Source organism: Lemur catta, chromosome 8, assembly GCF_020740605.2.
Source record: "Lemur catta isolate mLemCat1 chromosome 8, mLemCat1.pri, whole genome shotgun sequence".
Classification (NCBI taxonomy): Eukaryota; Metazoa; Chordata; class Mammalia; order Primates; family Lemuridae; genus Lemur; species Lemur catta.
Window position 1 is genome coordinate 56,200,992 of NC_059135.1, and position 25,067 is coordinate 56,226,058.

The following is a 25,067-nucleotide window of genomic DNA, read 5'->3' on the forward strand; positions in this document are numbered from 1 at the left end:
CATCTGCTTACTCAGACTTTGTCTCTTAACCTTCTATGGAAAAGCTGTTGGCTTTTAGTCATGCTGGGCTGAATGGAAGAAGGAAAATACTCTTATACTTGAAGAAATAATGATTTCATATGTAGCAGCAGTTGAAGGGACAGGGGGCAAATTTACTGAAATATCTTGAGTTAATCCAGTGATGGTGAACAAATGCATGGCCAAATGAGCACTCTAAAAAGTGCTCCTTTAGGAGTGAATATCAAGCCCATTCCTTGGTCAGTAGGCCTGGTAACACTGGGCTTCCTTGTGTATATGTGTACATGTGTGTGAGTGTACATGCATACATACACATATTCCACTTTGGGTGGAAATGGTGAATCTTGTATTTCCAGTAGAAGGAGTTCCTTGAGTTCCAAATAGTAGAGTAAGGGGTTTCAGTTTATGAAAGAACCCCAACTACAGTGTTTCAATAAATCATGTTCATTTGTTAGTTGATTCTTTTGAGGCCCTTGGGTCATTGCTTTTTCAGTATTTCCTTAGGGCCTTTTTCTTCAGTCCATGTGAATCTAAAACACATTACACTGATCCAGAGGTGTCACCAAATTCTCTTGGAAAGTCCTTTGACTATATTTTCAACTGGCCTGTGCTTTTATGGAAAAATGCTATCGCACTGCTGATGAGGTTTCTGGCATCAATAAAGATGGCCTTGTACATGTACCACAACCTGTGTGGCACGATAGTAGGAGCCCTGATAAGATACTCTGTTGCCCTACAGTCTGCTCCATCAAGCCGGTGAGGAAGGTATTTGGGCATTAGGAATGCCTCAAATGCCACAATTAGAAAATTCATTCCTTTGAGGGCTTCCTATTTTTCTGCTGAAAGTGCAAATACCCATGGAAGGCTTTAAAAATCACTTAACCCTGCCTGTGAATACGCTCACCTGGGAGCAGTTTGGGGGTCAGGCTCAGGAGCCATGATGAACACCCTGGCTATGTTGTGGAGAGCCAAGGGAGAGAGAAGGAAAGGATTTTTAGACAGGGGTTGGGGAAATGAGGTGGAGGTGGGAACATTTAATAGATAAGGCTCTAATCACCTCATTCCTGGGCTATCAGAGCAGCCTTTTAAGTTTAAGTTGCTTTTCCCTGTTTGTAACTTTACCTAACAACATTAGTGAGGTGTTGAGTGTTCGTAGTAAACAGAGTGAACATAACTCTTCTCAGAAAAAAACTGGCTTACTTTAGTTTCTTGGTTTCTAGGAAGGAGATGGAATGGTTGTATTGGCTTGCTTGAAGACAACCAAAATGTTGTGGGGAAGAGAGCTTGTTTCCTTGTTTCCTGATAATTGTTATTTTGCCTCTCTAAGAGAGCAAAGATGAATGGATGACCCTTCAATACATGTTTGTTAGACTAAATTGAGTTTGAAGTGTTTGCTGTGTGCAGTGGAGAATACTTAGGAGGGTGGTAAGATCTCTCTGTTTCCTTACCAGGTAAGCATAAAGGTGGGGTCATGGCAACTGGATATTTCATGCCTTCCTTTGGAGGGGCTGGATGTCTAAGTTTACGGAAATCTATTCTCATTCAACCAGAAGTAAGGTAACTTGAGATAATAAAGTTTTCCTTTGAATGTATTGTAAGGGCATTATCACATTATTTTAGTCAAAGAATATTTTTGCATTTGTTGCATTTTTCTATTATATGAGAGAAAGTTTAGAGAACTAGGATAATGAATATTTTTAATGCTTTTAGGAAGAATTTGAAATTTAATTCTCTTAAACCCAGGAGCTGGAGAATCTCTGAACTTTCTAAATGAAAAACTTTTTAACTTAGTTTCAGTTGAATAAAATCATGAATTTCTTTATGTCCTCAAGTCCATACCTTATGTCAGGGCATGAGCTGAGGTCAATAGGAATCCCTTTATGATTACAGAAAGAAAATCATGTCTAAGTTTAATGTGGAGTGTAATGATTTGAGGTCCACTCTGGGAAAGCCTTTATATTTATCACCAATTTTTTTGTTGTTGGAATTATATACTTACAGTATTTCACATAAAACTCTAGAAGATCACCTGAGATAGAGTGATTTATAATAGACAAAATAATAAAAATGCTCGTCGTAGGACAATAGAAAAATACATAAATAAGAAAATAGGAAATTGGTGGTAGGCTTGGTTTGGCTCCGGCTTGACCTGTGTTTCGTAGAATAAATCTTGCCCTTGATCCAACACTGGGCCAGTGGATACTTTGTTCATGGGCAGGAGGTAAGGCAACTGCCGGAGTCTTTGCTTTCAGTGCTGAGCCTCCTGCCAAGCAAGGTGGCTTAGATTTTGAAAGTTGTCTGTCAGATGGGAGGGGAACAATTCAGATGTCAGAGTTGGACGAAGGGTGTTAATGCCTGGAGGGAGGGCTATGCTTCAGGCATGGTGCTAGTGGTTTACAGGGACCTCTTTAATCCTCATCATAACCTGAGTTTTTGCAGCTCAGAAATTTAGTAGGTGAGAAAACTGTGTACTGTATCAGTTTAAATCCAAATTCATGAAGCCAAGTCAGTTAAATAACAAATATTTATTGAGTGAAGGTTCAATAGTGCATAAGATGAACAATTCTTGCTCTCATGGAACTGTTTGGAATGATATAGGGACAGAGTCATTGCTATTGCCAGGGTTGAAAGCCATGTGTCTCTTGGCTCTTAGGCTAGTATTTTTTCCATTGATATCTTCTTATTTTAGCCCTTATTGAAAAATCTGAAGTGCGTACTGAATTTAATTTAAATTTTATTTAATTATTACAATTCTATAAAAAGAAAAAGAAAAAAATTATTATGATGCTCACGGACCCATATTCTAAGTATCAGCTCATTCTTCCATTAGCTAATTCAAACTGTAAGTATTACTCAATTCCAGAATTGAGATGGCCACTGAAAACTTCATTTTTGACTAAATCTCTAATACCAGTTTATTTTCTTTAATTGCCTTTTTAAAAAGTGTGATATAAACAAAATTCCAGTAAGCAAATGGTTTTAATTATTTGTGTGTCAGTTAGTAGAGATTTTATTGTCTGTATTTTCTGGTATATTTTATTACTATGAAGCCATTACTTTTTTTCCAGCATTAAATTTCTAAGATTCTATTTTAATGCATGGTTAAAAATTCATAATAGTGACAATAGATTTTCATTTTAATTACTTATTGTAGTTTTTTTCAAAATTTCTTTTCTTTTTTTCTGTTTTTACATTCTGTACCAAAGCCAATACTTATGGTACTTAAAACACAGATTAGGCAAAATCTTAGGAAATACACTCTACCTTTTCTTTTTCTGTTTCTGACAATCATTGCAGAGAAATTTATAATTTTATTTAAGCTGCTATTAATATTGGGACATTATACATTCACCATATATGGGCAGAAATCTGAATATCACTTCATTGCACATAGATTCAGTTGGTGACAATACAATATTGTTGATTCTGTGTCAATAAGCTATGGAGTTGTTTCAGGTCATCACAATCACATGATAACACGAAGTGATGACATTTATAGAGCCTGGAAGTGATTTGGAGACCTATAAATGCCATTTGAGCCCAGGCATAACAAACCAGGGCCAAAGGACTCCTGGTGCAATAGATAACCTGCTGGTCAGGCATATTCTGAAATTCTTTTGTTTAGTTTGTTAAAATCAATGTAGTAGAGAAGACACAGGAAATTTAATATCAGTCTACCACGAGAGTCTTTGCAAATATGAGAGGTCCTATTTTATAGATTCACAAGTTAACAAAATCACTTTTACCTTTGCCTCTGTATAGGGAAGTTAAAATCATTATTATGCTATGTTAGCAAACTGATTATAATAAAAATTACAAGTTTTGACTTGTGGAATCAGATGTACTCTTGTAGCATCTCCCCTTTCCCCCATTTTTTGGTGCAGAGTAGTCCTTGCTCCAGAGTAATTCTGGATATAAATGCAATGTTTTAGAGGTCCTGCCCTTAACTGAATTAGCAGAGAATGACCTGAACATACAAATAGGCTCCGAAGGATGTATTCACTTCCTAGAGTCTCACTGGCCGCCCATGTAGGACAGCTTTAAAGAGAATTGTTGAATTGTTGATTAGATTGAAAGAAATAATGGCTCTAAGTAAGCAGGATTCATTATGTAAGTTCACAAATCATCAAGATCTCTTTATCGTCTTTTGGAAATCATCTTGGCTTTACACATACATTCTAACATCATATATTGTTCATTTATTAAGAGTCAACTGGATTCTAGGGGATACTGTGACAGGCACTGGGAATATAGAGGTCTTCATTCCTGCCCTTAGGAGCTCACAGGCAAGGCATAACTTGTCACTAGAAAGGAAAAAATATAAAAATATTGTGTAAAACATCAACAAAACCAATTTTTAAAAATGGGAATGATATAATACATTTTTATTAAAAAGGTTGACTTCAGTTTACTAGATGATTAATTATCAGTACTTATTGCCCAAGAAAATGCTTTTAAACTTATTGTTGGAAATCTTTTGGCATTCTTGCTGCACAGTATTTCTTAATAGTTTAAGAAAATTCTTACTTTGTTAGCAGAAGCCATACATGCCCATAACTAAATAATCAAGGTTGAGTCATGCATGTGTATGCACCTCAATTGTACATTTAACAAATGAACTGTTGACAAAGCTTGCTGTTTGTGTGAGTAACAATGTAATGATCCCCACCATTACCATAATCATAAACATTCCTGATCAGAGTCGTCATCAGAGTTGCTTAATGATGTTGAAGCATTGGCTGTAAAGTAATCTCTACTTTTCTGAGAATGTACACATTTAGAATGAGAGGTTATTTAGTTCCTAGCAAATTGGTGGCTAATAAACTGGTTCGTTTAGCAATTACATAGTGGTTCAGTCTGGATTTGGGCCACAGCTAAATAAGGATGAGTTGCCAGTTTGTACCAAAGTGAAGTTAAGGTGCAAGATGCCAGGTGTTTAAGTGCCTTCCTTTAAACAAAGGATAGGGTGCCAGATACGAGGTCTCATTAAATTTAGTGTCTTGGACACTGATTGTTAACCTTGACAGCTGACCTTTTAGCTCTCTCTCTTCCTCTCTATCCTTTTTTCTTTTTCTCCCTCTCTATGTCTGCCTATTCTCCCTCTTTTCATGTCTTTAGAGCTTGTTGTAAGTATTGTGATAGTCAAGAACTAAATAACATGGAATTAGGGAGAAGAAATAGCAAGGTGTTTATATGATTCAGTCAAGAAGATCCATTTAGTAGTTAATTTAGCCTATGACTATGGTGAATTACCAAATCCACCAATTGAGAGTCAATTTCTATTCCTGCTGCTTTTGTAATAATTTACAGTATCAAGCTATTGTTCATCTGATAAGCTGGTAGTCTAATCTAATTATTAAGATGACCAAAATAAAAGTGATGCTTGCAACGTTAACACATCCGTATCAGTTTGATTTATGGTTCAACATTTGGTCGTAATTAATCAGAAAAACCCTGGCTTGATGCTGTCTATAAATACTGTCTTTACATTGAGAGCTGGTCTGTCACACCATTTAAAAGCCTTAGGCTGGAAAGCTGCCTTCCTGGAGATGTGTGTAACCACTTGTTTCTCATGAGTGTCAATTTAATTTTTAGTGTTTGACTCCATTCAACCATTTTCCAATAATTTATACTGCTAATCAGGAAGCCATATATAGGAATCCTTTGGGTGATTGGGATTGGAAATCAGTTCTTAAATGGGGGGTGATTTATAGTTTTTTACAGGGTATATTAAATCATTAGGTGCTGAAGGGCATTTTACTCTTAAGTAGTTTGATTCATTGGGTACTTATTTACCCAGGCAGACAGACTATCTTAAATTTTCTCCTGCTTGGATACTATTGTTTTCAACATCCTGTAAGTGTAGCTTTTTTGCCATTAAAAATATAAATAACCAGTTAGTTCCTAGTAGGGGTAGGGGAGGGCAGGAGAGAAGGTCTTGGGCTTAGTTTTCCTCGTTGTATAGGGGAGTACCTCTATAGGAACCTCAGTCCTAGCTGGTAGAGAAACCACTGTGTGAATTATGTGGGGGAAGTACAGAAAAGAGTACTACAAATGCAGTTTCAGTGTTTCATTTCTGGCTAGCAGGAAGTTTTCATTGCTGAGTGTTCTTGGTAAAAACTTGGAGATTCTTTGGAACGTTTTGGGCACTTAAGTGACTGCCAATTTATATTTTTATTTTTTGTGAGTGCATACGGTAGGGTGTGGGGAGAGGACATTTTGAAGAAATTATTTTTTTTCTCTGATAATTAACCAGATGGGAAAACGCTGCACCATAAACAGATGTGTTTATGAATTTGTTTTCCGGGGTAATGATCCTTTGCATTAATGAAGAACTGCTCGAGAATTTTAGATGTTCAGTTGTTTTTTTCTGGAGTGGCCTCCCTCCCCTTGGACGGGTAAGCCCATGGACGCAGTGTGGAGCATTCCAGGGTGAAGCAGGCCTCCCTGGAACTTAGATTCTTTATCACACTCCCAGGGGAGTTCAAGCTGTTGGTACCAGCAGCTGCAGCGTGATATTGCCCAATCCCCGGTCTTCTTATTGATGGGTGAGAAGGAGTCAGATTGCTGTTTAAGAAATTTTATTATCTTTAGAAGGAAAGGATTTATTATAGGGGTTTTTCTTAGATGATCTCTTTCATGTGGGTTAAGATGCTTTGAGCTCTGACAGTCCGAGCTGCTTAGAGATTCTATGTTGTTTTCTCCTGAGGGTGGTACTGCCACTCTCAAGGGGTATTTGCACATGTATGGAAGTGTTTTTTGTTTTCACAGTGGTGGGGCACTTTGTCCTGGACAGTTCCAAGATGAGTAATTGTCCCACCCTAAATGCTAATGGCATCTTCTCAAGAACCTCTGAGAAATGTGTGGCTTTGTTTATAATGCTCTAGTGCTGATTGACAGCCTGGTTGTAGGCAGGCAGGTGCTCACTGGAACATAAGTGGGATGTAAGAGACTGTGGGCAAGGTGAGATCCGTCTCTGCTAGCAGCCTCTTGGTGAACCACCCACCAGCCTGCTCACTGGGCTTCTGCTCTGGGGGAGGTTCTAGGGATTAAAGTGAGCTCCAAGCTTTTCTCATGGCCAAAGCATGTGTGCTAGTTCAAGCTTGCACCTGTCCAGAACAACCTTTAGTTTTAACACAGTTATTGGCACAAGTGATCACTCTCACACCCATTTGATATTGTCACTCTTGCTTGGCACTCAAGGCTCTTTTTCCTCCATCTTCCTAGCCTTGTTGTCTACCATGCTCTAAGAGGTTTCCTCTGCTTGGACCATGGAGGCCTGGTCATTAGACACTCATGCTGGGCTTCTTTCCAGTTGCTTCATCCCTACACACAAAGCCTGGTCCCCCCGTTCACCCACATAAATCCTGCTCATCCACAAAGACCTAGTGTAGCCCTATTCTTCTTCATGAATACTTCTCTGATCACTCCAGTTTACAGTGTTACTTTTTCCCCACAAGGCCAGTTGTATCTTCTCAGGTAGACCAAGTACTTGGAAAGACCAGTATGTGTAATATAAAGAGGATCTAGCAGGGAAACAGGATTTGCCATAGAAATTACCTTACTCTGTTATCTTTGGACAGTGTACCATTGACTACCACTTGCCTTTCTCTTCTAAGAAGAGAATTCATGGAAGGGAAAAGAAACTCTTATAAGGAAAGGATAAAAGAATGAAACTGGTATTAATATAATTCAATATTTTTTTCTGCCTATTTGGAACCAGCTTTGGAGTCAGATTGCATAAGGGTGAATCCCTGCTTCACTACCTACTAGCTGTGAGATTTGGTCAAGTCTCATTTTCCTCATCTATGAAATGGGGCTGTTAATATTATTGCACAAGGTTGTTGTGAGGATAAGCAAGAGAATGCATGGAAGACATTTAAAATACCGCAGGCAGGTTCTAGGTGAATAAAAGCTATCATTTGTTTTGTGGGAAGTGGGATGATGAAGAGAATAGAATCACACAGGCCTTGGGTCTCAATCAGACTTTGACATTTTCTACCTTTGTGGCCCTGGGGAAAGTTGGTTAATGTCACTGAGGCTCAGTTTCCCCTCTATTATGTAAGTATAAATCTCACTTCTTATAGTTCTAAGAAGATCCCATGGATGTAAGGCTTTATGTATTGTCTAATGAATAATAGGTGCTCAATAGCAAATATTCTTGTTGCATGAGTATTTAATTTATAATGTGTAAATAACTTTTGCCCCCAATAAACTTGTAAGCTCTGAGTAAAAAGATCATATCTTATCTTTCTTTTTTCTTCTGCAAACCCTAGACAATGTTTTGCTCATAGTGGTTAAGAATTTTTTTGTGGTTTTAGTGAATCATCATATTTTTTTTGTCATTTGTTTTTCAGTTGTACTTAAATGATGTATCTACATGACAATACACCATAAATATCAGAAGCATATTTATCAATGCCAAAGTAATTGAAATTAAGTACAGAAAAAAGTGAAGCAAAAATTATGGATAAATTAAGGAATTGCCTCTTAAATTTGTTTTTCTGAGTTCAGTGAAGGTAGGACTATTAAAATGTGATTTAGTTGTACACATTTTTAAAAGGAGCACATGTACCTTCTCAGGTAGACCAAGTGTTTGGAAGGACTAGTATGTATTAAGAGGATCTAGCAGGGAAATAGGATTTGCCATAGAAATTACCTTACTCTGTTAACTTTGGACAATGTTCCATTGACTACCACTTGCCTTTCTCTTCTAAGAAGAGAATTCATGGAAGGGAAAAGAAACTTTTATAAGGAAAGGGTAAAAGAATGAAACTTATTAATATGATTCAACATTTTTCTCTTTGTGTTTTTTTTTTAAGACTCCTACATATTGCTCTTATTTCAAATTATTCCAGGTTTCATTTTTCTGTCTATGGATTTGAGATTATAAATTCCTATTTAAAGTCTCGTTTGCTCTGGTAGTTTTATATATCTCTGATATATAATGCTCTCAAGAGACTGAGTTTTACAAAGAAGAATCTTCCTTACCTGATGTACTCGTATGTGCATTAGCCATCCCACGAGTGCCCAGCGCTGTGCCAGAGGCTATAAATGGGATGTTCTCAGTTCAGTGATATTCCCTGCTCTGGAAAACAAACAAAGGACTTCTTCCCTCCTCTGGGCGCTGTTACTCTAGTATCTTATCTTAACACATTCTTAGTCCAACACTTACACCAGAAAGCTTGGGATATGACTCTGAAGAAAGGATTACTCTTTTTTTTTTTGGTCCCCCTAGCCCTGGACTCTATAAGGTTGGAAAACAAGTTTATTCCTATGCCTTAATATACATTTTCCTGAGGAGATCGAAACCCTTTCTTTAAAATTTTCTGTTGCTTTTGATTGTTGCAATTTTTCCTAAACCCAAGAATTTTCCACAAGTAGACTACTCTTTCTTCTCTGACTCCAGTACGTGAGCTATATGGATTCCATACCAACCCAATTAATGGACTCAATTAATGTTATAGCAGCTTTGGAAAAGAATCAAATTTTTACATTCATTCTTGCGTTTAGTGGAATAAACATTTTTATTTTTTGGCCAAAGGGAACAGAGCAGTGGTCAATAAGCACGGATGCTGGAACTAGCTCTGTCGGCTTCAAATCTTTGCTTTACACATATTTGCTATTGGATGTTGGGCAAGTTACTGAACTGCTCTGTGCCTCAATTTCTTTATTTATAAAATGTTCAGAATAATGGTATCTGTCTCATAGGGTTGTTATGAGGATTAAATGAGCTAATGTTGGCAAAACAGGATGGTATTTTTTTTCATCTTTGCACCATCTATTCTGATTCATGGGAAAGGCAGGGGCTAGTGGTGGGGAGAGGTGGTTCTGATGGTTCCTTTTCAATAACTGGCTGGTTCTTAACAAAAGGTTTTTATTTCAGTATGGATTATTATGTTTTCCTCCTTGTTTTTTATTAGAGGAAAAATGTTTTAAGTTATATAAGTGATTGTTTGCCATATTACCTGTTGGGTAAAACTGGATTGGTTGACTATGGGTGTTTAGAGACACTGTTGAACAAAGTTTTAAAGCTTGTTCTACAAAAGGGAGAAAAATCTACATTTTTTTCCTCCCTTGAATTCTGTAGGTAGGTGGCTCCACTGTATGAAATTATCCCCCCATTTTTTTTTGTTTTTCTTCAAATAATTAAACAATAAAGCACAGATAATATCCAGTAACCTTTGGAGGGCTTTTAAGTAAAGGCTACTTGCTTAAAACAGAAAATAAAGTGCATATAGACCCGTTGAAGTCAGGGGCACCTGCAATCATTATCAGATCTAACCTAGACCTTTTCGCTAGCAGTTTGTTTTGAAACAACGCATATTCTCTTTATAACAGAATGAATGACAAGCTTTTGACTCCAGTGAAGCATTTTGGCTAATTGCTGGTAGGTCACCCAGCAATGATAAAGTATCAGTTTGTTTTTTCTGGAGAGATATTTCCAAACAATAGTCATCTGGGAGTTATAACAGGCATGGAAGTTACTATTGAAAAGGTGATTTTGACAAATGAATTATCATGGATCTGTTGATAAATTGAGTACATTGAATTTGATATATTACTTTAGATAATGGAGTGATTGGGAGATCAAATGTGAAAATCACTACCTATAAAATGTTACTTAATTGCAACATTTCCCCATCAGTTTCATTTTTTTGTATGATTTTAAACAATTGACTTTGAAGTGTTTTAAAAAATGACTTTTGAGTCTCTATATTTTGTGCTTTTCATGATGTGTTTAACTGGTTTTTAGCAAAAACAAAAAAACCCCTCAATTTGACTTGTAATAAAAGTTGCTTAAGAAATAGCATTAAGTATGCATATTTTCAAAGCAGGCAGTATATTGTTCTGAGAATTTTCTTCTAAATACTCAGTTTCTAAGTTTATGCTTTTCTTTTTCCCATAGCAACATGAAACTCTGTAAGTGGTCTGTTCTTTATGATTGTTATAATTTTTCAGCCAGAAATTATTAGAAACTAAGAGAGACACATGTACTGAACTAATAAATGTATTACGTTGGATTACTAACAATAGACCTAATTGATAAAAGTGATTTACTATATGTTGTGTTAATAGCTAAACCTCCAAAGCCCCTAATCTCCCATGGAAATATTGCTTTGTAGAACGAAATCCAATGAGAAGTTCTGGGATTCCAGAGTGAATTTGTACATTCCTTAGGGGCATTTTTGCAAGGGAGGTTGTTGTGTTTTAAAGGTAGTTGATAAGAGACCTGCACCACCAACCCCAGACCTGCACCACCAACCACCATCATGCATTAGTCTATAGAAGGTATTTGGGTGTACATACTCCTGTACCACTCGGTACCACCATTTAGCCAAGGGAAGCTTCTGACCATTTGCAGCATACATTATAAATCAGGATGTCACTACCAGACAATCAGATTTGAACATTCCGTGAACAAAATAGCCTATATACCCTAGGAATAGATCACTTAACTATGTTTATGTCATGCTGTTGATATGCCTGCATTTACATAAGTCAGGATAGCATATTGTTTATTTATTTTAGGAGTAGGTAATTGATTTGTATATTTACCTAATTTGGGGTTAATTAGCCAAAAAGTGCTTAAATCCATGGGGAAAATGCAATTATTCTTCCAACCCCGAAAATTGCTCCTTTATTCTTGGGTTTGTGAAAGAATAATTTTGAGTCTTCTCCAAGTTGGGCTGGTATTGGCCTCTCTCTTTTAAAAAATTTCCTACTTGGCACATAATGCTTGGGAAGGTCACTGGCCAGATATTTGGGGGAGCTTGGAGGATTTCCAACTGCCAAATTAGTCCCCTCGGGAGACCCAGGAAAATCACAGGATATATTTGTGCAATGAAATGAACTTGTTGAAGTTTATTCTCCTTATAGTATCACTAGGGGATATCACTGCCACTTGGGAATGTGGCAACCTTTGATGCCAAGTTTGTACACTCTGGTTGGCTGCAGAGATTTTTTTCTTTTTGACTCTTTTGTTTGAAAAAATTTGTTTGCAGAGATGAGCTTAAAGATCTGGTAACTTAGAAATTAGTTTCAAAAAATAAAAGCCAAAATATTGGTCTGAATCTAAGAATGAAGGGCCATAACTTGCTATATAGGACTTAGTAATAAGAAGTCACTTCAAACAAATACAGGGTGGGGAACTCAAAAAAGCACAGTCAAGCAAATGAAAAGTTACTCATGATGTTATTAATCAGAGATAACCACTGTTAACATTCTGGTTTTTTTTTTACACTTCTCTTTCTTTTTTGCCTATGTTGTTAAGTAAAAATTTGCATCCTTGTCTTTGTTACATTATATTATAAATATTTCTCCAAATATTTAGAATTTCTGCATACGCATTTTCTTAAGTTCCTGGTATGTCAATATATAGATATAAGAAAATTTGACCCTTTTCTTATTATTGGACATTTAGGAGGTTTGCAGTTTCCTTTACTATAAATAATGCTGTGATAAAAATTTTTGTACTACATACATCTTTGTCTAGTTCTCTGGCTAATTCCTTAGGGAAAAAACCCCTAGAAGTAAAAGTACTAAGTCAAAGAATAAACATTTTAAAAAAGCAAGATACATGTCAAATTGCTTTCCAAATCGGTTACCTCAAGGTACACTCTAATCAACTTTGTATGAAAATAATCTTCTTCCTGCAGACTTCCAAACACATTTTTTTTTGAAGAGATGAGTTCTTGCTCTGTTGCCCCAGAGCGGTGTCAAAGCTCACTGCAGCCTTGAACTCTTGTGTTCAAGTGATCCTCCCACTTCAGCCTCCTGAGTTGCTGGGATTACAGGCGTGTGCTATCATGCCTGGCTAATTTTTAAATTTTTCTTTTTTTTTTGTGGAGACAGGGTCTCTCTATGTTGCCAGGCTGGTCTTGAACTCCTGGCCTCAAGTGATCCTCCCACTTCAGCCTCCCAAAGTGTTAGGCATAAGCCATGTCACTTAGCTCAAACAAATATTTTTGTAGTATTATTATGAAAATGTTTTCCTAATTTTATAAATAATTTTCATTCCTTTGATTACTTAGTCAAATAATTTTTCATTTTTATAAAAAATTTGTGAAATTTCTGTGGCATTTTTTTTGAATGTCTTTCTATTGCTTGTTACAGGATGTAACAGTCAGCAGTTTCGCTGTGGAAATGGAAATTGTATCCCGGCAGCCTGGAGGTGTGATGGGACCAATGACTGCTTGGATGACTCGGATGAAAGTGGCTGCCGTAAGTGAGGAGGGGACAGGCTAAGCTCTATTTTGAAGGACATAAGTGTTTCGTGGTGATTTCAGCTGTAACAAAGAGAAGAGCTGCCCCTTTAGGGCTAGATCCAGGCCTGTGCCCAAGTCTTTTGAGATCTGTGTGGTTGAATACAGAACTGATGGTGTTAGTAGTTGTTTTAACTCCTTCTGAGATAGGGGTTAAATTCACATCAGTTTCTGTTTCACCCTTATCCCTTGACCATGACTTTGATATGAAATAAATGATATGTAAACAAATTTGGTGCAATTTTCTGAAGCTTCTATTTCTGATACTCATTCTATAAGTTTTGTGCACCACCAAGAACAAACAAGATTTAACTAATTATAAAATCACTTTCACATACATTCGTTCATTTTGTTCTTTTATCAATATTCTGAGGTAGGTTTCAGATTCAGAAACTGAGATGTAGAGAAGTTAAGTCATTTATTAAAGGCCTCACAGTTGGTGAGTCCATGCACAAATCCCAGCCCTAAGTCCATTGCTTTTCCCGACTTGCCATCGGTGATCAATCATACCATCATAATTGTACTCATTCTGATACGTGAACAGAGGAGGGTTATCATCCAAACACCAGAAAGCAGCTGAAAAAAATTAATTTCATTTTGTATTCTTGGCCATCACATGGCACACCAGAACAGTGAAGCTTGGGTGTATTGTTTAGATGATGATGCATTTGAAAGTGGGTGACTGGGTAAGGAATAGGTCCTGTACGGTGCTTCTAAAGCTTTCATGCACAAATGGATCATCTGGATTCTTACCATATGTTTGAGGTGTGACCCTAGATTCTGCATTTCTACTAGCTTCCAGTTGATGCAGATGCTGCTAGTTTGTGGAGCGCTTTGAGCCAGGGAGTAGCTACATTTGTAGAGACATGATCACGTGCTATCTATTTGCTTCCTTAGGGCTCATTGAGTTCATTTTTGGTTAAACAATAGGAGCAAAAAGGCAAGAATTCTGGGATAAAGGAATAAATGAACAGTTATACCAATAACTCTTCGGAGATTATTCCCTGTTTTACATTTTATTGACCTATAACATTAATCACAACAATAATACCAATGACAATAGTGATAGCAACTAACATTACATGGCACTTTCACATTTGTTATTTAACTTATTTTTTACAACAAACCATGAGATAAGTGTAGTCCTCATTTTGTGATGCATGCATTGAGGTTCAGAGAAACTGCCAAAGATCCTAAAGCTAGCAAATTATGGAAATAATAATTATTTGTTTCTGGGTCTTCTTTTCTAAATCTCATGGATTTTCCAGTTCATCATGATGCTTCACTATCAGTTATTACAAAAAAATAATTTGACAGTAACTCATGGTTAATTTTTACTTACGTTAAAATTTTAATTTTATATTTTTGTTGTAAATTTGTATGTATGTGTGTTTGGGCTGTTTGTTTTATTCTCTGTTTTTATATTGCTTTGGATTATCAGTTTGTTATGATACCGTTGCTGAAGTTATTTGGCAGTAAACTCTGGTTAAGTCTATAGACTAGTATAAGGGTTGTTTACTATTTCCCTTCAAATAAATTGAGCAGGAGTTGACATACATTCTTCTGAAACAAGCATTGCTTGCTGGTATAATGGGGTGAATGCTTGCCACAATGAGTTCTTTTTTGGTTTCTTTTAGCGCCTACATCCTGCCATGCGGGCTACTTCAAATGTCAGAGTGGTGGGAGTTGTATCCCTGACTCCTGGGTATGTGATGAAGATCAGGACTGTGACGATGGCTCAGATGAACGTCAGAATTGCCGTAAGTGTTTGGAGACACCTAAAACCTCACCTGTCACAGACAAGTTACACACAATGGGATGATTCTTTATAAATGCAGAGTGGGGCCTTAAACGACAAGGGAGCCTATCTATGCCAGTAATCTTGTTTAGGGGTTGGATGATATTGAAAGTGTGAATGTACTGAAGAAATATAAATATACCCCAGCAATTTGGAAATGGGATAGGTTCCCAGTCTTTAATGTAGATTATGTTATACTCAAGAAAGAAACAAAACATTGATTGTATGTAAAAGTGGGGGATCTTCATTTGTGTGGTTGGCAGTTGGATGAATCCTTCTGCTCTTGTATATTTTGCATTCACACCTTTCACCCCTTCCATCCCAGTACTAATTAGACTCTCCTCTTTCTGATTGAGTGGAAGTAGGTAGGTCTCTTGGAAGCATTCTTGGTTGTTAACTTCAGTGACTTCTTCTACATCCACCATAGGATGAACTGTAGCCAGAAAGAAAATGGTAGCAATGAAGTGGACCTTGGCAACTGCTACATTCCTGGACATTGAGGGGGTCTGGGACAGTAACCTGGAAGAAACCCTTAGATTCTAATTTCTTTGGGATCAATCTAGAAAAGAGTATTTTATTCATTCATTCATTCATTCATTCATTCTTTTTATATTCTGACCCAGTCCCATCCCTTCTCTCGCCTTTCTCCAGGAGTGTTTTAATGCTTTTAAAAATAATTTTAGGTAAGACAGCAATCTTGGGTAAACATGAGATGACATGAGTGAGCAATTTGTCTATCATGTGTATCATTCCATTGCATTCTCTGTTAAGGATTTTTGTATAATTTAAAATCATTCTTGTATCAATGTGGATGTTTTTGGCTGCAAAGAAAGAAAAAAACACAACTCAAAACAGTTAAACGAAAAGGAGATTTATTATCTCACATCATAAGAAGGCTGACTGTAGGATTGTTGTAGGGTTGATTAATTCCCAGCTCAATCACCTTATCCAAGTTTTCCCCACTTTTCTGCTTTGCCAAATTTATCCTACTGACTTTTCTTTATTGCATAAAAGCTGCTACTGTCTTGAATTTTACATCCCCACAATGCACCTTTGAACATCTAAAAGAGAGAATATCAATATCCTTCCCCCATGTTTGTTTTTAAAATATATAAAAGCAAAACCCAAACAAACAAAAAAAATCCGACCTCCAAAAACCTTTCCACAACTCTAGGCTGAACCCAGGTGGACCCAGGTAGATGCTGGAGAGAAGATACCAGGCTGGAATGAATGGGTCGGGCTCTGGACCCCAGCTGCCCTCTGGAAGAGTCTGACTCTGACCCGTGTGCCATTCATCTTTGAGCCTCACCACACTCTGCTTCATTAAACACATGTTAGACAGATTATGGACATTTATCATCACTCTGAGCCAGTTTTAAGATGTTAGCCGAGATCCTATTAGCATTTTCACATAGTCATTGTCCACCAAGATCAAAGAAGAAACAGGCATTTTTTTTTTTTTTTTGAGACAGAGTCTCACTCTGTTGCCCAGGCTAGAGTGCCATGGCATCAGCTTAGCTCACAGCAACCTCAAACTCCTGGGCTCAAGCAATCCTCCTGCCTCAGCCTCCTGAGTAGTTGGGACTACAGGCATGTACCACTTAAGCCCGGCTAATTTTTTCTATATATTTTTAGTTGTCCAGCTAATTTCTTTCTATTTTTAGTAGAGACGGGGTCTCACTCTTGCTGAGGCTGGTCTCGAACTCCTGAGCTCAAATGATCCACCCGCCTCAGCCTCCCAGATTGCTAGGATTACAGGCATGAGCCACTGTGCCCGGCCTAGAAACAGATGTTTTTGACGGTGCTTCATATGGAAACTCATTTAGTCTTTAGATGCTGACAGTGGAAATTCCATGGCCTTCAAGTGGGTCTTAGATGTGTTTGTAAAAGACTGGGAATTTAGCTCAGGACTTTTGAGTTCAATATAGAGTATGAAGTCTGTTCAGTTGGGCCAATGGATGCTAAGACAATAGAAATTTTCAAAATGCCCGTGAATTTGGCTTTGGTTTAAATCTACAGTAAAGTCTGTGTAATTAAATAGCCATCAAGGATGGCTGTGGGGTCTGCCAGCAACAGAGGGATGGTGATCGTTGGGGAAAGGTGGTTAAGGGGAAACCAGCCAGCTATGTAGGGCTGTGGAGGGTGTTGATGGCGACAAATGGCAGTCCTGAGGAAGACGTGGACAGGCCACACAGGGGCATGGCATATCCAGATCAGGTCCAGTTATGAGTCAGGATTTGAGGTGGAGTGACAAAAGGGGATGGCCACATCTGGAAGAGGGAGATGGGGGTGGTGGTTCAGAAGTACTGAGGGGAGGAAGGAAAAGTGCCAGCCACAGTAGGGGGCAGGAAGAAATCCTTCTTTCTAGGAAATCTTTCTGGCTGGGCTCTCAAAGGTCCTAGGGTGACCTGCAGAAAGCAGGTGCTCAGGCGGAACAGAATGGGGCTAGATTGTGAGTCTCTGGAGAGCAGTGACTGCTTTATTCAGCTTTGCATCCCCAATGCCTGGCATTCTGTCCAGTGGTGAGTAGGTTCTTAATAAGTAGATTCTGAATGCATGAATGACGGGTTATTCATATTTTGGTTAGATAGGCTGCTTTGGTTGCATTTTCCCTTACTTCCCACACAGAGTGGGAAGAAAGCAGAGCTTATTATTATTAGAAATGATCCTGTGGCTAATGGTGGTACTACTAAGAGCAACTGTTTGGGAAAAGAGACTGGAGATAAGTTTATAATAGTCATTTAACAGCAATGTTACGTACCATTTTAAATGAGTATGGATTTCATAAGGCAATTCTGAATTTTTAATAATAAAAATTCTTTATTAGATATCCTTTAACTACAGACAAAATATGCTACCACTGTGCTCTTCAAGGTCACCAGAGAACTGCTGATTGCCAAACCCGATGGGCACTTTTCGTTCCTCATTTTACTGGATGGACCTTTCTTTTGCACTTGACTCTGGTGATCACCCCCTCCTCTCTGACACTACTCTTCCTTCCACCGTGACTCCCAAGTGTCCCTGCTCTCTTCTTAACTGCTTTAGTCATTCCATTCTATTTTCTTCTTCTACTCAGCCCTTGAGTGTTGGTGTTGCTCAGAACCCTGGCCTGAGCAGTACACTCTCTCAGGATAATCTTGCCATTCCCATGATTTCAGTCACCTGTGGGCTGATGAGACTCAAGTCTATGCTTAGAACCCAGATTTCTTGCCCTCACTCAGTCTTGTGTATTCAGCTGCCTGTTGTATTCACCTGTTGGCAGCTGAATATACAAGAGACATCTCCAAGGTGCCTAAAACTCAAGGTGCTCCAATTGAAAATAATCATCTTCCCCCTTGCACTGGCTCTTCCTTCTACATTTGCTTGTCTACATGTTTTACCTTATTAATAGAAATAGCATTTATCCCACCATAAGGTATTGGCAGAAAATCCAAAATCAGTCTCAAACTATCACAAATAGGCAGATTGAGGCTTTTACTTGTTGAACTAGAATTTCATAAAACATATTTCATAATGAAAGTATTTTATTAGATGAAAAAGAGAGACTGCTGCAAGTGACATGAAAGATATAATAAATTAGCATGAGAAGGATGTCACAATCCCCCAGGCACCCAGCCTAGAAACTTGGAAATCGTTCTTGATTCTTTCCTCTTCTTCGCTGCTCACATTTAATCACCAACTCCTGCCTATTTGCAATATAAACATTTCCAAAGGTCATCCCTTCTTTTCCGTTTATGCTCCCACTGCCAGCATCCCTTATCTGGTGCCAACATCCCTCATCTGGACTAGCCTCCCTGGCTCATCCTGCACCTCCCGGGGCTCTCCCAGACACCTAGGCTGATCTGTCTCAGAGCCTTGGGTAGCTCTCTGTCACCTCCAGGAGAAAGTTCCAAGTACCTAACACGGTTTACAGTGGCCTCCAAGATGTGGCTGGTGCTTCCCCCCCATGTCTGTCACTTTCCTTTCCTGCCTGGAAGTGTCCCTTTGGGGCACAGCAGTCCTTACAGTTCCCTTGGGCATACCATGCTGTGTCCCAGCCTCCTGCCTCTAGGCATGCTGCCCGAATGCTCGCTGCTTGCTGCCGGACAATCCTTTCCTTTTGGCCTCCCTGGCTGCTACTTCTCCTCTAAGACGCAGCGAGGTGTCACCCCGTCAAGTAAACTGTCCTGTCCATACTCTTATCCCAGAGTGAATTAGGCACCTCTCTTTGATGTTTCTATAATTCCTGGGTGTCTATAATCCACTTTCATGCGTGTTTTCTAATTATTTCTTAAAGTCTCCCCCAGAAGACTGTTTGCTCCTTGAAGGTGGGGATTGTGCCTTTTTCATCTTTAAGATTCCCACGTTGGTGTACTCTGTGGTACATAGTAGGCCTTCAATAGATGTTTGTGTAATGAATGAATAAATGGATCCCAGCATTAGATTGGCTGATAGGACTATATAATCTTAATTTATTCTTTATCTATGTTTCAATGAGTTTTTAATTGCTCCTTCATAAACTCTTTGAAATCTTAAGCACAAAATAAAGAATTATTTGGGCTTGGCTTTAAGAAGAAAGCTGAGGTAGTTGAAATAATACTGGCACCTGATTTCATTTCTTTTCTTATTTTGTTTAAAACTACTCATGAGTTGCCTTTTCAGGAATAAAAGAAAGTTCTTTAATTTTGTGTGGAAATTGGCAATATATACTTAAATAAATTATATGGAAATTCAATGAGGAAGTATTAATATTTTTAACCTTATTCAGATAAAATTTCATCTCTGCTATGGGCAGAATTCAGACATTTAAATGCCTTCTAGAAAAATCTATTTATTCTGCCTTTATTAATATAAGTAAAATTTAAGCCACAGATATAAGGTACTAGGGGAAAATATGAAATCATATCGTCAACATGTCAGAAATAGGCTGACTAGAAAAATTTAGTTTGCTGTTCAAGAATTACATGACACATTCAAAATGGAATCATTTTATTAAACAGAAGGAAGGAACAAAGTGACAAGAAAGATATAATCAATTAAGCATGGAGAAGGATAGTAATTATGGTTAATATTTTTTACATCTTATCACACAATAATCTTTATATATTTGAATTTTCAAGTACCAGCTCTAAAGCTATCATTGTCTACCTGTCTTTTAAGAAGGCTTTTCTTGCTAAATTCTGATGACACATCCCTTAACAGACATCTAATTTTATCAGAAAACCAAGTTTTGCTGAACCTAAATATCTTTACTATGTAGAAATGTAGGAAGCTCTATAAAAATTCAAGGGAAAACTTTTTTCTTCCATTAGAGGATTATATTCTTTTTTATAGGATCATATTTTCCCCAAATGCTTTTCTTTTTATGTGGACATGTTCTAAAAAATCCCATGATAAGATAATGTTACTATGTCATGGTAATTTTTGCCTCAGATTTATAAAATGGATTTTACATCATGCTTGTGGGCATCAATTCATTTGATTTCATCTGTTTTATCCAGAGGCAAACTTAATAAACTGCTGATGCTGTGTTTTCACCTATACGAATCAACATAGGATAAAATCAAGTTAGCTTAAAAATTTTTTTTTCTGTTTATAAAATTGACACATGGTCAGTGTAGACAGTTTGTATACTATAGGAAACTATATAGAAAAAATTAAATTACTCGTATTCCCACCACTCCGCTCTTAACCACTTGGTATATTTCCTTCTTGATTATGTAAGGATTTCAATGAGGGGAACCTTACGGTTAATACCTGTATCTGCAAAATTTTTATTTCACTCATCCACAGCTTTCCAATATATATTGCACTCTTAACACATGTTGATAATGTAATTGTCTACACTAACGTGCTTGAGTATTGATGGTATTCTGTGGACATTTTGATAATATTATACTTTGGCATTGTAAGCTCAGCTTGGTGGCAGCTGGGTATTTGACCGTGTGTTCCCATGAACTTTATGCTTTCCAATATCCTCATTAATATTTGGTAAATGTCAATAGATTAGTCTGTGTCTGCCAGTAATTATGAATTAAGTAATATTTTTCTCTTTCATAGCTGGGACAACATGCTCGAGTCATCAAATGACATGCTCTGACGGTCAGTGTATCCCAAAAGAATACAGGTGTGACCACGTCAGAGACTGCTCAGATGGAACTGACGAGAAAGACTGCCGTGAGTCTGTTTCAGTCTTTGCACTGTATTTGGTTTCACCCTTGTCCCTTTGGCATTTTAATCAATTTGTTAGATTTGTTGATGGACAGAAATGCCTACAATACACCTCTTGTTATTGAAATCTCTTGGCAGATTCTTTTGTGGATTAGGGGTGATGTTCTGATAGGAGTCTATTTTTAATGAGACATTGTAAGTGTGTTCTGCCTCAGCACATCAAGTTTCTGTACTTCTGAAGTAAGAAACTTTAACATTAACATAGAATCCAAAAAGATTATTGAATATATTGAATATGAAATCCAGTTTGGTCAATTTTAACTTTTATTACACTGCTATGGTAAGTTTGTAGGTCAAATTTCTCATTAGTTTTTCTGCTCTTGTGGACTCAACATTTTCCAGATTACCTTTGGAAAACTGTTACACTTTGAAAATGGCTTTCCCTCTAATGGCAGCATATTGTATCAGTTTTTAACTGTGCATCACAAGATAAGGCATATTAGTCTCAATACTCCATGTATAATGTATAAATATTACCTTACCGAAATAAGAAAGTAGAATCATGGTACATTACGTACTAGCAAACACGTAAAGAGTAATTAGTCTGTCTTGAGGTTTAATAGGTTTAACAAGAATATACGAATTAGTTGGCTGGGTCAGTCCTATAGTCCTGCAGTCCCTAAATCCCAGACTGTGGCCTAGTAGCTGTCTGTGGCCTGTTAGGAAATGGGCCCATATCACCACCTGAGCTCTGCACCACCTCCCCGCAACCCATGACACCCCACCTCCTCACCCTCGGCCTGTTGAAGAATTGTCTTCCATGAAACCAGTCCCTGGTGCCAAAAAAGTTGGGGACTGCTGCTATAGTCCATGTATTTCTATCTTTTTTTAATTTTATTTTTTGAGACAAGGTCTCACTTTGTTGCCCAAATGGAGTGCAGTGGCACAATCATAGCTCACTGTAACCTCCAATTCCTGGGCTCAAGAGATCCTCTTGCCTCAGCCTCCTGAGTAGCTGGGACTACAGGTGTGTGCCACCATGCCCACCTAATTAAGAATTTTTTTTTTTGTAGGGAAGGGATCTTGCTATGTTGCTCAGGCTGGTCTTGAACTCCTGGTCTCAAGTAATCTTCCTGCCTCAGCTTCCTGAGATACTGGAATTACAGATGTGAGCCACTCTGGCTGGCCTAATTTTGTCTTTAATCTCAGACATACACAGTGTCTCTTAAAAGCTCTTATATATCTATCATTTATGAATTTATCTAGGACTGCCTTGTTTTTAATTCATTTTTTTTCCTGACACTTCTTTTAGCATACTATACTTTATAACTTTACTATGTGCCTCATAGAGGTACATTCATTGCTTAATGATGGGGACTTGTTCTTAGGCAATTTTGTTGTGCGACATTATAGAGTGTACTTACACAAACTAGATGGTGTAGCCTACTACTACATACCTGGGCTATATGGTGCAGCCTATTGCTCTTAGGCTACAAAACCGAAACAGCATGTTATTGTACTGAATACCATGGGCAATTGAAACTCGATGTAAGTATTTGCGTATCTAAACATATCTAAACATAGAAAAGGTATAGAAAAGATATTGTATTATAATCTTATGGGACGGACCACTGTTGTATATGTGGTTCATCGTTGACCAAAATATCGATTATACAGTGCATGACTGTACTTTTTTTCCTCTTAAATTTATATTTCAAACTTCAAGGAGTTATTCCAGTATTCTAATAATTGGTTAACAGATTTTGTGTACCTTAGAAACCTTGATCATAAACTTTTCAGTTATTATGTTTCCAACTGGAGATTTAAGTTTTAGTCTGTTGTCATGGGACACCTCCTCTACTGTTTGATAATTCTGCTTTAATTTTAGTTCTCTGGGCTATCCTTAAATTCTTTCCTTTGAGGCAAATGGTATATTCTGTTCTTTTTGATGAAAATACTTCTTCTGTAAATGTTGATAAACTTCCCAGTATGGTGCCATGCCCAGGGTAGGAGCTAACATAAATTGGTTATGATGAACAAATTTTTCCTATTTACTCTACTGTTCAGACTGTACTGTTAATTGAAGAGATACTTGTATGTGGGAGAAGGAAAGATCTGTGCCTAAACAGGCCCAGAGTCACACTGTAGCCATACTGCCATTACATGGCACATTTTTAAAAATGACATTTTCCTCCAATGCTTTCTCCCCTTGCATGTTATTTTTCTTTGAGAGAAGAGTCTGTGCTATTTTTCTTTGTCTCCCATTCGCTAGCAGAGTTCTTGATACAGTTGTTTTGGTATAATTTCCATCTTAACTGTTCACTTTTTTTTTTTTTTTTTTGAGACAGAGTGTCACTTTGTTGCCCTGGCTAGAGTGAGTGCCGTGGCATCAGCCTAGCTCACAGCAACCTCAAACTCCTGGGCTTAAGCGATCCTACTGCCTCAGCCTCCCAAGTAGCTGGGACTACAGGCATGCGCCACCATGCCTGGCTAATTTTTTTTTTTTCCTATATATATTTTAGTTGGCCAGATAATTTCTTCCTATTTTTAGTAGAGACAGGGTCTCGCTCTTGCTCAGGCTGGTCTCGAACTCCTGACCTCGAGTGATCCACTCGCCTCAGCCTCCCAGAGTGCTAGGATTACAGGCGTGAGCCACCGCACCCGGCCAACTGTTCACTTTTGAAAGAGATTATGATGTCTCCAATTTGTTTTTCCTTCACTTTGGAAATTATGTAGAGAATTGAGACTCAACACTGGCAAGTTCAGAGATGATAGTGTGTGTCTGGATGCCACAAAATAGCAAGTTCACAAGTCAAGGATTCTCTGTTTAGTCTTTGTAAAGCAAACAGTAGGTTCCTCATTCACTGAGGCAAATGAAGAAAATATTTTTTTTTGAGACAGAGTCTCAGCCTAGCTCACAGCAACCTCAAACTCCTGGGCTCAAGCAATCCTCCTGCCTCAACCTCCCTAGTAGCTGGAACTATAGGCATGCGCCATCATGCCCGGCTAATTTTTCTGTGTATATTTTAGCTGTCCATAGAATTTCTTTCTATTTTTAGTAGAGACGGGGTCTCGATCTTGCTCAGGCTGGTCTCAAAAGGAAAACATTTTTGATTAATAATAAATCATATCTTATATTTTGTAGCATTTTCTAAATTTCAGAGCATTGTATAAATTCTAGTTGCTTCTCTTAGGTTCGTCAATGAGAACAATAAGGTAGGCATTATTATACTCTCTTATAAATAAAGAACCTAAAACTTCAAAGAGTAGAGTGACTTCAAGGTTGTAGGGCAGAGCTAGGGCTTAATCCGTCTTCTGGTTCCAAGGGTGGTGATTGCTCTTCATGAAGGACTTTATTTACAGAAGGGAAAAGTCCTACCTTGTGCAAGTTTAAGAGAGCTACAGAGGCCTGTTCCACCAGCCAACAGTCTGTGTCTTTATCCCTTATTTACAAGTGGATAAAAATGAGCACTTTATTGCAAATGCAATGGGACTGAAGGAAATGCTACTTTGGGAAAAAAGAAAGGCAGCTGAAACAGACTGTTTGGATTTTTTCCATGTGAACACCCTGCAGCCAAGTCTAAAGTCACTAGTACAACTGCCTCACAACTTTGCCAACGGGTCTTCCGGAAAAAAACCTGGCAAGATACAAGCATGCAAGTAGCTGTTATAAAAGGGAATGAAGGAAAGGAAGTGAGCTAGCTACATAGATCATTTGGGCGGGAATTTTTAATCATTTTTTTTATTAAAATTTTTTTTAGGTACAAGTAATCAGTGAAATAAGAGTTCATTAAGGAAAGAGAGCCAGATTTCTAGCTCATTGCTTCTGGAATCAT

At 37.8% G+C, this 25,067-nt stretch overlaps 1 protein-coding gene across 1 annotated transcript in view; it reads left to right on the forward strand.

Annotated features, from left to right (window-relative positions):
* The window catches only part of LRP2 (LDL receptor related protein 2), a 195,954-nt gene that overhangs the window by 23,851 nt on the left and 147,036 nt on the right, over positions 1 to 25,067 (forward strand). Inside the window, exons 2-4 of the mRNA XM_045558741.1 lie at positions 13,135 to 13,242; positions 14,921 to 15,043; positions 21,121 to 21,237. Of these exons, the coding sequence (XP_045414697.1) occupies positions 13,135 to 13,242; positions 14,921 to 15,043; positions 21,121 to 21,237 (348 nt within the window). The remainder of the gene's footprint in view (positions 1 to 13,134; positions 13,243 to 14,920; positions 15,044 to 21,120; positions 21,238 to 25,067) is intronic.